Source organism: Rhinolophus sinicus, chromosome 7 (genome assembly GCF_057876585.1).
Source record: "Rhinolophus sinicus isolate RSI-liver-muscle chromosome 7, RSI-T2T, whole genome shotgun sequence".
NCBI classification, from domain to species: Eukaryota; Metazoa; Chordata; class Mammalia; order Chiroptera; family Rhinolophidae; genus Rhinolophus; species Rhinolophus sinicus.
The window spans coordinates 46,707,151-46,722,421 of record NC_142507.1 but is presented as its reverse complement, the minus strand read 5'-3'; the positions used below and the strand labels follow the sequence as shown (position 1 = coordinate 46,722,421).

General features: G+C 50.0%; 1 protein-coding gene across 2 annotated transcripts in view; it reads left to right on the top strand.

Moving 5' to 3' along the window:
• The first annotated feature begins 284 nt into the window (after window positions 1-284).
• TSPAN2 (tetraspanin 2) overlaps window positions 285-15,271 on the top strand; it is a 38,288-nt gene continuing 23,301 nt past the window's right edge. For both annotated transcript variants that reach the window (XM_019730340.3, XM_019730341.3), the window contains exons 1-2: window positions 285-443; window positions 14,750-14,852. In XM_019730340.3, the coding sequence (XP_019585899.1) occupies window positions 375-443; window positions 14,750-14,852 (172 nt within the window). In that variant the 5' untranslated portion in view covers window positions 285-374. The remainder of the gene's footprint in view (window positions 444-14,749; window positions 14,853-15,271) is intronic.

Here is a 15,271-nt window from a genome sequence, read left to right as displayed (position 1 = left end):
GTCCCCAGTGGACGCTCCTTCTTCGCAGATAACCGCCCGGAGCGGGGCGCCTGCGGGCAGGTCTCCCTGCATCGGGGGGGGGGGGGGGGGGGGGCAAGGCGGTGGCCCCTCATTCCGGGGGCGAGAAGGGGACGTGCTCCTTCTGGCCGCGGGATTTCCTCTCCGACGTCGCCGTCATCCCTCGCCAGCCTCGCTGCTGGGGGTCCTCAGGGCCCTTTTTCGCCCCCTGCCGGGCCCCGCCCCGCCCGTAGGCCCCGCCCCACCCCGCAGGCCCCGCCCCCGGTCCCTCGCGCTCCGCCCCCTGCCGGCTCCCGCCGCTCCCGGCGCTCGGTCGCTGGCCTGGGGACTCCGGATCCCGCTGCCGGGGCCGCAGCATGGGGCGCTTCCGCGGGGGCCTGCGGTGCATCAAGTACCTGCTGCTCGGCTTCAACCTGCTCTTCTGGGTGAGACCCGGAGCCGAGAGGGCCGGGCAGGGGAGGGGGCTGGGCGGTGTCGCGGGACCCGGGTCCCCGGGGAGCTGACCGCTGCGGCGTCCGAGCCGGGCTCCGGGGGAAGGCAGGGTGTTCCAAACGGCGGAGGTGAGAAAAAGGCAGACAAAGAGGGAGGGGAGGGATGGAGAGGGAGAGAACGGAAAGAGACTGAGCAACGAGAAAAGGTGAGAAGGGGGGAGACGACGTGGGCTCTTCCCTTTGAGGAACCTCTCCGCCTGGGTTTTCATCTCGCAGCTGATGACTCAAGGTGTGGGGTCACCAGCCTCTCCTCACCTCCTGAGGGGTCGGCGCCCCTCCAGCCGCCCGTGCACACACCCCCTTCCCACTGGAGCCCGGGCCTGGCCAGGGCGTTGGGAGAGGAGCCCCTGCGTGGGGGGGGGGGGCTGCCTGGGTGGTGCCCCCTCTGAGTGTGTGGACTCACTACCTGGTTGTGATGGTTTTATGTAGGAAATGGGGGGTAGGAGGAAAAATAGTATGAGGGGGAGGGTCGTCCTTTCCCCGAGTATTAGGGAGGCATCGTCCTGCTGGATGACAGGAGGTGGTGGTGGTCTTCTGTGAAGGGGACCTGCGGGAGGGAAGGGCATCAAAGACGCTGCAGCATCTCCCCCAACCCCCAGCCTCTACCACATACCAGTGTTCCCAGGGATGACCTCATTCAACTTTGCATTGAATGAACAACATTCTCAGGATTAGTGGTCCACAGAGAGAGAGCGAGCCAGGACTCTCGTCTCCTGTAGTAGTAGTATTGGGACAAGACTGGGTCTGGATCACCCCTAGATCCCTGGATATCCTATCCCAGGCCCTACAGGACTGTGGGATAAGTTCTGAAAATCGTGCCGTCTGCACATTCCTTCCTGGGCTTCCTCAAGAGAATGTCAGCCAGTGGGAAAATGCAGATCTTCCTTTGGATGAAGTCCTTAGAGCTGGGAGGGAGCTGCAGGGGCCTGGGTGCTTTGAAATGACTGGGATGGAGGAGGGTGATGGTTTCCTAGCTGCTCTGGGGAGGTTGGTTGTCTTCTCGAGGCTGCAGTTAATTAATTATTGAATGATGGACTCTGCCAACCCATTAGCCCAGATGTCTGGGTGACTCAAGCTACTCAAGCTCTCAGGCCAAGTCTCAATACTCAGCATCCTTCAGCAGGGAAAGGTGTGAAGGAGGTAGCCCAGAGACAGCCCCTGAATTTTAAACACACATGTGGGTTTTGGACATCTGGGCATTTCCATCCCGCATATTACAGGGAGGGGTGTTTCTAAGGCCTGTTGTGCTGTGCTTTTGACTAGTCTGGCTTGATTTCAAAAGCTGTTCGTTAATACATGTCATGCTTCAGTGACACCCTTCACTCTCACTGCTTACAAATTCAAAAGAAGTGGGATAGCAGCCTGAGAGGGAAATCTTAGGCTGGGTTCGGTGCCTTGTTACTGCTTGACAGCGTGCCAGCCTTTCCAGGGATAAAAGGAAGCATTTATTGAATGTTTTCAACGTGTCAGGGACAGTGCTAAGCACACTGCATTCATTATTGCACTTAATCCTCATACTATTATGAGGCGCATACTATTATGATGGCCATTTTTACAGATCAGGAAACAGTGGTTCAAAGAGGGTGACTCACCCAAGGTCACACAGCTGCTAGTGGCAGAGGTGGGACTCAAACTCAGCCTGCTGGCTCCCAAGCACCGTGGTATTTTACACTCCGAACCTGTGGTTCTCCAGGTGTGGTGCCTGGGCCAGCAGCTTCAGCATCTGGGAACTTGTCAGAAACACACATTCTCAGCCCCTTTCCCGAATCAGAAGCTCTGGCGAGGGACCCCACAAGCTCTTTGAACAAGCCCTCCAGATAATTCTGGTGTTCACGTTAGAGAAACACACTGTTAAACAATTATTAAACAAGCATTATGAACATAATGTACAAATGTAAGTAAGTATATAGAATTTATAACTATAAAACGCTGTTCCCTAAGCTGCTCATCTAGTTGAGGAAATAAGACCAATGCACATAGAACAACAACAAACAAAAAATCAAGTGACAAATTTCACACTTCTGACCATAATCACAGTAAGGAAGGGAAGGAGGAACAAAGTGATGTCTGCATGCCAACAACGTTTGTCACTGGGGTTAGATATAACCTTTCATACACAAGATCTAATGAAGGAGATTAGTGAAAGGTTCGCTGCAGTAGTGAGGAGTCAGGACAGTTCTCCTGAAGAACGGGATGTTTAAGTGGGCTCAAAGGACAGACGGAATAGAGGGGGGCAAAAGTGAGGGGGTGACATCACCCACCAGCAGAGGAACCAAGCCAGGGCACCTGTGACCACCCTCTGACAAAGGGATGGGGCTTGAATGCCAAGTTCCCAAGCAGCGTGTGTTTGAGCAAGGTGTCCTGACTTCTGGGCCTCTGTTTTCTCATCTGTACAATTGGGGTAATAGAGTTTTTGAGAGGATTGAAAGGAAATACAGGAAGTACCTGATGTGATTATTAAGAGCCTGGCACAGAGGAAGCATTGGGTACACGTTAGCTCTCTTTCCCCAGTCCCCTCATCTTGAAGAGTGATGGATATGTTTGCCACAGGACTTGCAGCTTGTCTTGCATTCAGGGTCACTACACATCATCTTCTCAATTTGTACTTGTGGAATTTCCCCACTAGAACTTAGGCCACTCTGAGAGCAGGGATTTTTTTTTTTTTTCTGTTTTGCTCATGGCTCTATCTCTAGGGTCTAGCATGTAGGAGCTACTCAAGAAATACCTGCAGAATGACTAAATGAACATGCAGATTAGAGAGCTTGGTACAAACGGCCTTCCTGATTTACACAGATAATCAACGCTCAGCTTTATCTAGAGAACTGAGCTTCTCTCTTCCTGCTCATTACCTATTGATTTGCTCTGTGTTTGTACAGATTGAGCCCAGGAGGGGAATATGGGGCCTTCCTCTCTCCCAGTTCCATGGGGGGTGGGGGGTGGGGGGCACCAAGGGTCTCGGAACAGCAATAGTCACAGGCAGCCTTCCCATGTCTGTACTTGCACAACCAAAGGGAAAGAGGGCAAACTGAAACAGTACCTTATGATTTAGGGGAAAGCAACTGCGATACATTCTCTAGATATCTACCTTCACTGCACTGAGGGAACCTGATGCCAGAAAAGCCCCACCCTCGTTTCTGAAGTTGTTTTTTCCTGGTTAGAGGGGTTTGTGGGAAGTTTGGGTAAGGGGCAGAGGGTGGGGTACAGTTTTCCTGGCTAGATAGGCTTTAACCAAGACTTCAAGTGTAATGTTTACACATACCCTTAGATGCCTGCGTGCCTGCCCTTCTGAAGTATAAGGGTCCCCTCTGTGACAACACTTCCTTTCCTGTCAGGAACTCACCAGCAGGCAGGCAGGCAGGCACGGAGGCTGGGCTGGGGCCTGTTCTGTGATCTGCAATTTGACAAATCGATTTGCAACCTCCTTCTGGCAGCTTGGTTTAAGTTTCCTTAGGCTGTGCTCTTGATTTTATAAAAAGTCAACTAGGTCCTGCCAGAGCCAACCCAGCACTCCCTGGCCCAGGGCCACTGGCTATATCCACCACTGAATTTCAAAAACCAAAAGTAAAGCCTAGCCATGAACCCCACTAAATTCATTTCTGCTGTCATGGTTGATATCTAACATGACACCCTTCCCAACATCTGCTGGACCAGAATTCGGACACTACAATCAGAGAGCATGGCCTATTCCCATGCCTTTCACTGCAATCACCTTTATTTTCTCTCCGTTGCATAGCAATATAAATAAACCACCACAATCCACCAAGCCACATATGTTGATGTAGAGAAAACCCTGGGCACTGTTTATTCCTTGGTTCATTGTTGTCTGCTCAGCGTTTTCCTATCATTGTGCTTTCTGAGCTGCTCCGGGCGACCCACCGACAGGAAACAGGACTGTTCCTTGTTGAACATCAGATGCCATATATGGCTTGTCTGAAGTCGCTCTCCTTTCCTTCTCACTATTATTAATGCAGCTTTGGGGTTTCACCTGGTGATGTCTGACAGGTGCTTTTAGGAAAGACGGTGTCAGGTGGGCTTGGGAGGGAAAGATGTTTGGCTCTACTGAAGCTTACAGAGGCTGCCTCCTCCTCTTTCCCAAATTTACTTCAAACAATAACTTCAGAGCTACCCTGTCAGAAAGACTGGTTAAAGAAAAATAGCTGAAGAAAGTATCCTTTGGGATCCACCCAAAAGCTAGACCACCCCAGAAGGCAGGTAGGAATTTCTTCAGCGTTGTTGCAGGATGGTCTCCATCTCTGATTTCTGTCAAGGTGGGAAGGGAACAGCAGTGGTCAGCCTCCCCGAATGTGGATGAGAGTGGCCTAGTGTTGTTGGGAGAGAGAAGGACTCTCTGATAGGTGTGAGTTTCCAGAGGCTGAAGCTCTAGTTCCAGTCATCTGGTTGACCTGGGACAGGTCCAGGCAGTGTGGCAGTTCTTATCCAGGAATTCAGAGCCTGGAAAGTGGACCCTGGCATCGCACTGCCTGGGGTTGTTCCTGGCTGTACTATTTATAACTAGGGAACCCTAGTAAGTCATTTAACCCCTTTGAGCCTCAGTTTTCTCATCCATAAAATGGGTATAATCAAGTGCCAACATCAATCTATAATCTTTGTGAAGCTGAGTACATATCTATAAAGTAGTAAGTATGGTACATGGGCATAGTAAATACTCAGTAACAGGACATATTAGGGGTTGTCGTACTTAAACACTAGACGTACAGGTGGGAAAGGAGAATCCAAGAGGTTTGTAAAGGTAAGAAGTGGGAAACAGGTGTCCTAGGTCCAGCCGACCAAGCAACGTGGCAAGAGTCTTGTAGCTTATCAAGGGCATGGAGTCCAAAGGAGAGATTCCTTCCTCAGCAGTTAGTCAGTCAGCAAACATGTATGGACCTGCCAAGTGCTGAGCATTCTAAATGATTAAGACACAGTCCTTGACCTTGAGGCACTTGTGCCTTTCTCTCTCTAATGTTTTTGCCCCGTGAGGGCAGGGAGTGCTGTGCTGGTGGCCTCCTCCTTCCCTCCAGGCCTCAGCACGCAGAAGAGGTGCAGTGGGCAGTGGCATAGCAGATAATGTGTGTACTCACCCCAGCCCAGGAACTGTGTGTCTGTCCCCTGCCCTGCTTCTGTGCTGCCCAGATGAAGCCAGTGGGTGGCGATGGGGAAGCCTTTGGTGGTCAGTGCCTCTCGTCCTTTAATGTGTGTACGAATCACCTAGAGACCTGGTTTGCGTGCTCGTATATGTATTGTGATCCCGGGGGTCTGCATGTCTAACAAGTCCCCAGGTCACTCTCATGCTGCTGGTCTAGGGCACCCACTTTGAGAACCACTGGTCTAGATGTGGTCTGACGAGGTGGAACGCCGTCCAGGGGCTCTCGTTTCCAGGGTGTGCCCTTCCTCCTGGCCCGTTCACCTGGCTTCCCTGTGGCAATTCTCTTAATTCCAGTCGCCACTTTACCATTAGTGTTTTAAGACTTTCTTTCTTTTTTTTTTTTTTTTTTTCACATTAAGACTTGGTAGTTTCTAGAATTACCACATGGCCACCTGTGCATTGTCCACTGCATTTTACTGTGTTATTCTAGAACGTCATCCATGCAGTATGTTTGGGTCTCCAATCCTGTGTGACAAAAAGAGAACGTAACCTTTATCCCCCACCTTAAGGCTGAGAGTTAATATCACAACAGGGCTGTTCTCCTAAAGCCTGTGATACTGTCCTGACCACCGAGACACCACCTGTCACAGCCGCTAAGGAACTAAGAAGAAGGAACTGAGAGAGAGGCCGGTGAGATGAGAATATCGGGTGGGCTGAGAGCACGGCTCCCAGATGAGGAGCAGTCATCTCGGAGAAGTCAGGCCACCTTCATGCTCTGTGGATTTAATTGGGAACAAAAGTAATAGTGCTAATTAACATTCATATGATGTTTTCATGTACAAAAACTTTCACATGCATCATCCCACTTGATCATGAATCACAGCGATCCCGTGCAATAATGTCATTATCCTCATTTTACAGAAGGGGCAGCTGAAAGTCAGGCACAGTGTGGCTGAGAGCAAAGAGTCAGGGAGGAGCGAAGCTGGGGATTCACACCCAGGTCTTCTGGTTTTAAAGCCTGTGTTCCTGTCACTGCATTAACTTCTCAGGGCATGGGAACAGAATGCCTGAGAAGTGCTCCTGGCTCGGAAAATGTGCCATCTGCAACCCTGGAGATTATATCCAGTTGTGGATTGAGTTCTTGATGCATTCCAGAAACACAGGTGCAAAGAGACACTTACGGAGGTGCTACTAGGACCTCCGCTCTGTAGCTGAGGAATCTGAGGGTTAGAGAGGTTAAGGGACTGGCCCTAGTTGTCGCACTAGTAAGTGGCAGCGCCTGATTGAAACCTGGGATGCCTAGAGCCCCCCGTTTTTATCCACTACAACGCCTGGACACCACAGCGCGGTACACGAGGACGTTTTTGTGATTTTCTCGTCTCAGGGCATCATTATTCAGTCTGAACACTCGGAAGGGTTAAACTTTTCTGGAAGAGCAGTTGGCACGTGTACCACAATATGTGCCAAGCCCTGTCCTCCCCATCATAATGGTGACTGGGAAACTGATAAACAAGGGAATTGGGCAGGGCTGGCAAAGCCCCCCCCCCCCCGCCCCCGCAGGGCAGTAGCGGAGGCCTTGGGAGCCGCTGCCACTCATCCAGGCAGCCCACCTGCTCCCCCTGCGCATGCTCAGATCTGGCCAGTCCCCTGGGAATGGCGCGGTGCTCCCCGCCTTCATGACCACAAACTGCTTCTGCTCAAGTTGCTGTTACGAAAAATCTCTCTAGAGCACCAAGCTAGACTTTCATGATTTCTACTGGATTCTGTCCAACCTAACTTTTGAATAAAGTGTTGTGGCTTGTTGCAATCTAATCTGAGTTCTACCTGAAACATTGTTTCTCTCTCACTGTTTCTCTGTTAACAACGCAAACTAGGTGAAGATCAGTGCATTGCTTCATGTTTAAGAGCCCTGTTTATCTGCTCAAGGGTAGTTCTCACAAACCACCTTGAAAAACATTAGGCTGTAAAATATTGTTTCATGTCCTGTCTTTGTTGATGGAAGCTCGGTATGGATGAGATGTCACAGCTGTCAGTCTAGCCCTAAGGTAAGTGTTTATTCAGAGGGCAAGCCGGGGCTAAGAGCTGCCAGGAGGAAGTGCAGAGAACTTAGAAAAGAGCATTATTGTCCTGAAGCTCCTCCCCCAGCTGAAGTAAGGCCGACATTGGCTGTAAGACTCTCCGGTAACTTAGAGGATTGGGGTTGAGTTCTCTCTGCATTTGATCTGCGCTTAAAGCCATCTGCTCACTGGAGGCATTAGCCCTCAGTCTGTGACAATTGTTTGGTGTATAAAGAAAACTATACAGATATCACCTTTCTCCTTCTTCTTGTTGGTATCCCCTCCTCCTTTCTTTAGAGAAAGGAATTCTGTAGAAATTCGGAATAGAAACAACGTACTTCCCACGATTTGTAGTTATCTGATTGACCACGCACAGCAAGCTTTTCAGCAAGTTAGTTTCCTTCCGCTGAGCTTGGTCCCCTCTCCTGCCCCCAGCACCTCCATGCTGCCCCCAGCTATGTCACTTGATCCAAGCAAGTGAACTTTACAATAACCTAAACAGAAGGAGGTGTGCTTGGCACAAATATAGAGCCCAGCGTTCTTTCCAAGATGAATAGAACATTCCCGATTCTGTCACGGCTTGGAATGCAGAAGCCTTCCACCAGAGCAGAGAACTAAGCATTGATTGATTTTAAGATACATTCTCACCTGAAGGAATTCTTTCAGGAATTTCTTAACATGAGCTTGTTCTTAAGAAATCATTATGAAGAAAAATAATAGGGGGAGTCAGAAACACTGGTATCTAACATTTCCAAACCAACAGCCATCGCATCACACGCTGCCAGGGTCCTGCCCCTAATTCCTCCTCACCTGGTCCTGAGGTTGAGACCGCGAGGTTCCTTGGAGGTGCTCACACAGATGTCAGATGGCACTCGGCTCTTGAATTAGTGACAAACTCCTCGATTTTGAGAAAGCGCTGTCTGAATCCTCACCTTGCTTTCACTGCGTACTAGAATGAAAATGCTGGGCGCTGGCTTTCTTCTTCGAGGAAATTAGCATCGTCTTCCAGAGCAAATGTGCTTCTGCCTTTTGCCTGTTAAAAGGATGACACTCCATTACTCTCACGGTCTCATAATGCGGTTTGCAGTCATATCGAGAGTTGTGAGTGCTCGTTACATGATTCCATCTGGATGAGAATTGCCACCGAGAGCAAGTATTAGCTTAAAAGCTTTTAATGAAACTGTAAGGTTGAAATGTCATTTCCAACTCTGTGTGACTTCATCCCAGAGAAGAGAACTGCAAATGAGTTGGGTCGTGTGTACACATGGTACTCACCCTGGAGAAGTGAGAATACAGAATTGATTTTGCTCCTTTCCATCGAGTGCAGTGGTGTGTGTGTGTGTGTGTGTGTGTGTGTGTGTGTGACTATAACTGCACTAAGTGTCCTTATGCTCCTGCCTAGGAAAGGCATGTGTAGATCTCTCCTTTGTGTTATGCATGAGGCATAGCACACATGCCCGCAGGCTTAGGAAACCAGAACTGATACTACAGCTCTGGTTTTGTTTTGCTTTGTTTTTCTATGGGAAAGTGTTTCGCTGAGTATATTCAGCCATGTGTTCACACGGTGCCTTCTGAGGTGTCTGCACAGTGTGTTTTTCTAGGTGCGAATGAATTGGAAAATAGTACTTTGCAAAGTCGTCCCTTGGAGGGCTGGGAGGGAGGTTGCTCAGAATTGCTCCTGTCAGGTCAGGTGGCCATAACTAAATACCATAGACGGGGTGGCTTAAATGGCAGGAATTTACTTCTCACAGTTCTGAAGGCTAGGAAGTCCAAGGTCAAGGTGCCGGCCAATTTGGTTCCCTGTGAGTGCGCTCCTCATGGCTTGCAGATGGGCCACCTTCTCTCTGTGTCCTCACATCATGACAGAGGGAGGGAGGCAAGGAGGGAGGAAAGGAGAGAGAGAGAGAAATTTCTGGTGTTTTTTCTTAGGAGGGCTCTAATCCCGTCAAGTGGGCCCCACCCCCATGACCTCATCTAAACCTAATCATCTTGCAAAGGCCCCACCTCCAAATACCATCACATTGGGAGGGGGAGGGCTTCAATATTTGGATGGGGGGGGTTATAATTCAGTCCATAGCACAACCTAAATGGTACCTGTGTGAAGCCCCTCCACTCATTCATTTAACAGACGTCTGTTGGGAGCTCACTCTGCATGGCAGAAGGGTACGTGCTCAGGACACAGCAACACAGACCCTGTCCCTGCCCTCATGCAGCTCAGGCCCTGATTTAAAAAAAATAAAATAAAAATTACAGAAACATTTAAATAGAAATGGTTATAGGAGACATGAAGGAAAGGACATACCTAGGTCAGGGGAGTCATCCCAGAGGAAATGACATCAGAGCTGACAGCTGTGATTGGGTGGGACCTAGGTGGACAGGGAGGGGACGAGAGCTTTCTAAGCCAGAGCAGAGGTCCCCAAGTGGAAGACGGAACTGAAACTGTGTGGTGAGAGCATCTGACGACAATGAATTTTATCTCCCATCTAGGTAAAAGAGCTTCCCCATGGGGCACTTTTTACCCAAAGGGGGGCTTTCTGCCAGGCTTAGCATCAGAGAGCAGAGTGGCTTGTATTTGACCTTTGTGATCAGCCTCCTCTAGGGAGATGTGGTACAGGTGGTGGGAGGAAGCTGGGCAGACTCGAGGACCCAGGTCTGAGCAGTGATCTCTGCAGTTTTGCATCTCAGCACCGCACTCCCTCCAACTTAGTGCCATCCTGAGAACGGTGTGTGTGATTTATGAAGCTTTTTTTTTAGTGAAAAAATATGTCGTCAAGATAGGACATTTCACCAGCAATCCCAGGGAAATGGAAATAAATACAGTAAAATAAAATTGAAATCCATTAACAAGTTCTGTTTCTTGCTAAGTGATGTGTTTCTGGCAGCCATTTCTTACAGGAAACTTTGTGCTTTCAAAGCTTTCTAATTAGGTATGTAATCCTCTCTTCTGCTAACTTTAGTGATACAGTACAAACTGTCTTCTCTAAAGATACATAGTTACATTTTGCAACTTTGTGTCCTACACACTATCAGAACATAGTTAGCTACTGAAATAACTTGCCCATGAAAATGCATGATAGAATTGTATGTGGTGAGCCCGTTTAATGATGTAGCTACATGTCATTGTTCCTTTCACTGATAGCTTTCATCTGGTTGTTTTTTTTTTGTCTATTTTACTTCTTTCTTCTTTGTAAATAGTGGGCACACTTTTGCCCTCAAAATCCTGTTTCATCACATTCTCTGAGTGCCTAACACACAGTTGGTACTCAGAAAAGAAATGGTGACACAAAGAATGAGATCTGGTATGTTCTCGTGGGCTGGTTCTGTGATGGAATTCTTACCTGCAGGGTCAGGGTCCTTCCTGGGCCATCCAATGGAACAGTTTCTCCATGTGTCCCTGAGATCCTCTGGAGAAGGAACTGGATCATGCTTATTTATGAATCCTTGGCTTCTGGCTCACAGTAGATGCTCAATAAATATTTATTAAATGATTAACATCAAAGCCCAACAAATGCTTTTTATCTGGAAAACTCCGTGCCTAGAAAAACATCGTTTCTAGTGAGATTCCAGAGGCATGGGGCTTGGTACTAGTCCTCGGAGCAGAGCAGCCCACAGCAGTGTTCTGTCATCAGCAGACTGTCTCCTTCCTCACCACACCCACTCTTAGCATCCCCACTCTGGCCTTCAGCCACTCAGGGCTTTATCTTTGTCTCCTGTCTGGCATCAGGCAGCACTCATGCTCTTGATTGTTCCCATTAATATGAGCAGCGCCCTTCTCCCCTCCCCTCCAGGCCCTGCCATGGGCTTTCCAAGATGGTAGCAAGCTAAGTAGAAACCGTGAGCCATGGTTGGCCCCAACTAGCCCTTTGAGCCCCAGACTCTGATCTGCCCCAGACTTATTTCTCCTCCCCCCAACACAGCCCTTCCCCACACTGTTCCCTCTGCCTGGCGTTCATTCCTCCCTCCAGTCTTTCCCTGCTCGGTAACTTCTAACTCATTCTTCAAGAAGTAAATCCCAATGGAATGTCTTGTGCGGAACACTGGCTGTCACACTTTGCTCTGACCCTGGGCAGTATGACGCTCTTCCATTGAGCATGCTTCCTGCATTATATTGCATTTATTTGTTTATGGGATTATCTTCCAAGTTGGACTGAGAGTCGTGTCTTTTCATCATTGTTTCCCTAATACCGAGCACAGTACCTGATTGGGACCACAGGTGACTCCCTGAAGGACAGGGAGGAAGTGAAAGGAGATGAGGGTGGTGACAAGAGAAGGAAAGGGACCAAAATGAAAAAATAACAACAACAACAACAAAACGGGCAGCCTCTCTTCCTTATTTGTTCTGACCTTGGCTGAGATGCAGTGTTGTGTCTGAATACAAAAGATGGCTGAGAGGAACAAGAAGAGAGAGTGTGTTGGGGGGGAGGGGGTTGATCTAGAAAGGTTAAAATGTAGGACTCTAGGAGCCGGAAGGCTTCCCTCAGGTCACTCGGTGAACCGTGTCTGCCTTGGTGCACAGAGCAACGGGACTTAATAACACTGGCCTGCTTACTTTGTTCCTGACTGGGCTGGAATTAGTGTGCTTTTTTTTTTTTTTTCCCAAGCAATGACCAGCGTATGATAGATAACCAAAGTCCAGTGAACACAGAGTAATCCAGGAGCTTTACAGGAACGGAGAGTTAAAAGGGACCCATGGTCTCTGTTGGTGCCACTTTCCACAGACGCGATCGTTCTGGTCACAGGCAGCCTCCGGCCTGGCCGGGTCCTCAGCCACTGTGTCCTCTGCTGTGGGAGCAGCTGCAGCCACGGAGGATTCCCTCCACACGGTGATGACACTCGGCTCAGCCACAGTTTCCTTGACTCAGGAGGAAACCCGTGTGGTTTGGGGTTGGGGGGGTCAGGGCAGGGTGTGGATGAGCAAGTGAAGTTTTTTCCTCATTGCCCCGTGGCTTTAAATTGCAACCTCTCTTTTAATTTTCCATTATGCATCAAACACATCTGTGCCAGCAGTGGACAAATGTATTCCGTCTGGGAGGATGATCCCAGACAGCTATAAATTAGACTTTGTGCCCAGAGATGCCAAAAATGTGGCCGCGTGGTAGGGTGTCCCTGGGACAGCCACCTCCTCCAGTCTGCTCAGTGGCTGCAGGCCTTGGCCTGCCGCCTCTGTCAATAGATTTCATTTTGGATTTGGAAACTATCTTTCCATCAAGTCACCGCAGAGGCGAGGGGGCAGGGTCGCCTGTGAGGCTCTGCTGGGCACATATGTCCCTGGCAGCCTTGGGTGCCCCTAGGATGGTGGTTTCCCAAGGGCATCACTCTCTTTCCTGTACCTGAAACAGCAATGACCTTGAAGCTGGTTTCCCCCAAAACTAAATCAGGGCTCAAAAACACGCTCCTCATTGTTTGTGGATGCAACAAACTACCCTATCATGCTTTTAAAAAACAACCTTTTTAAACGTGCATGAGTAAGACTCTATGCTCAATGCAGAACACTTAGAAAATAAGTGAAAAGAGACGCCTGTAATCCCACCTTCCAGGATAACCATGGTTAGTGTTTTAGCATGACTTCTTTCAATATTTTTTTCCGTGCCACGCTACCCTTTTTAAAAACGCAGAAATCTTTTAAAGCTGGTCGAGCCCAGTTCCGTTAGCTGTCCCTCACATTATCCAATTAGTGCTTTCCTCTAAGTACTGGAAACTTTGAGTTATGCCACACTAGAGTCCAGCTGGTAGAACTCTGCCCCTTCAGCTCCTCCTGCCTGAAGTCAGCCGCCCTTCTAAAGGAGCTGGGCACAGAGGGACCTGGCCTTGAGGGCATCGCTGGGGGTGAAGGGCAAAGTCTTCATAGGAACCCACCAGAGAGCCCCAAAGGGTAGCTCTGTCTTTACAAAGAGCCCTGCAGATAGAAGGATCCTGTGTACACGCTCTGCCTGACCTTGACTTGGATATAATTTTTCCTTGTTAAACCTCACCTCCCTTTCCGTCCTTTCGTCTTCCTGTTGGGGCAGCAGCAGCCCCTAAACTGCGCACCATCTGTTGCAAGGCCAGGGCAGCCCAGCACTCACGGAGGGGTTGGCAGAACCAGGGGGCTATTTTTACATCTCTGCTTCCTTTCCCCTGCTGCCCTGAGCCCAGAAGGTGCCCAGTGAACATCTGTGGACTGATGCCGTGACATTCAAGATGGGTGTTTGTGGAGAGCAAGGACGCTGGGGCTGGAGCCTGATGGTGGGCAGTCGGGACAGTCCTGCAATGGCAGGAAAGAGTCCAGCTTTGGGGCAGGGCCTCACAAGGCCCTCAGGGTGGCAGAGAGGAAGCCGGCGATGACTCTACCAGCTGCCAGCCTGCCTAGCCGCTGCCTGCGCCAGCCACTCAGCCTCTCCATGAGCCACACGGCACACAAACCGTGCTTTTTCAGAAAATTATTTTTTCCTCTCTCACTTTCCATGGAAACTCGAAATAGCAACCAAAAAAAAAAAAAGAGAGGGGGAAAAAAAAAAAAAACCGAGCCAAGCTCCCTCCCTGCTTGCAAAACCATCCCCAGGCAGCAGGCAGTGTAGTGACTGGAGGCCTGGGATAGAAAGGGCTCCGGACGCCTCTAAAACTGCTTCCTCACCAGGCACTGAGCACACACAAGGTGTGGGCAGGTCTGAGGCTGGTGTGTTTTCTTCGAATTTAGCAAAGCGGGTTTCCCCCAGGTCTTGGCGTTCATCCTGCACTTGGTGACCTGGTGACTGAAACACAGTTTCCTCTTGCTGTGGTTAGGTGGTCCAGAGTGCCCAGCAGGGGAGAGAAAGGCAGGGCACAGATGCCTTCCAGGGCAACTGCTACCGGAAAGTTCTTTGTGGGACACCTCCCATAGCCCAGGGCAGGCTGGGGGGATGGGAAGAGCTCTGAGCTTGGAACCAGGAAACTCCAGTTTTAGCATCACATCAGGGACACAGAGGGGCTCTGAGCACATCATTTCGCCCCCCCCCCCCACGAAATGTGTTATGCCCTTCCAGACCTCAGCATCCCAGCCGCCGCCCCCCACCCCCCACTCCGGGGCTGTGCACACGTTCCCCTGCTGTCATTGTAAAGCTGTGTTTTTGACCTTTCAGCTGGCAGGGTCGGCTGTCATTGCCTTTGGACTATGGTTTCGGTTCGGAGGTTCCATGAAGGATTTCTCATCAGAGGACAAGTCCCCAGAGTATTTCTACGTGGGTGAGTGATGTCAGCTTCCCTAAGCTTTAGCTAGGGCTGCCCCAGAGGCTTGGATGGGCAGGGACAGAGAGGAAGGTCAGAGAAGAAGCCTGCGACCCCCGAGATGCCACTTGGCCCTGGGTGGGGGGAGGCTGTGGTCCAGGCAGGAGAGGGCCCTGCCACCCGTCCCCTGACTGCCCCTCCCCTGGTTCATCTGCTCTCCAAAGTCAAGGGAGACCAGTGCTGGAAGGCTGGCCCATGGCACTTGTCTCAGCCGCTTCATGAAAAGAAGCCCAGAATATAACTGCAATTAATTTCCAAGTAATTAGACACTCCCTTCTTCAACCTGAATGAAGCGAGTCACCACAAAGTTGGTTATTCACTCATCCATCTGCGTAACTGGGGCCCTGCAGAGTCAGGGTTTTATTCTGTGGTCTTGT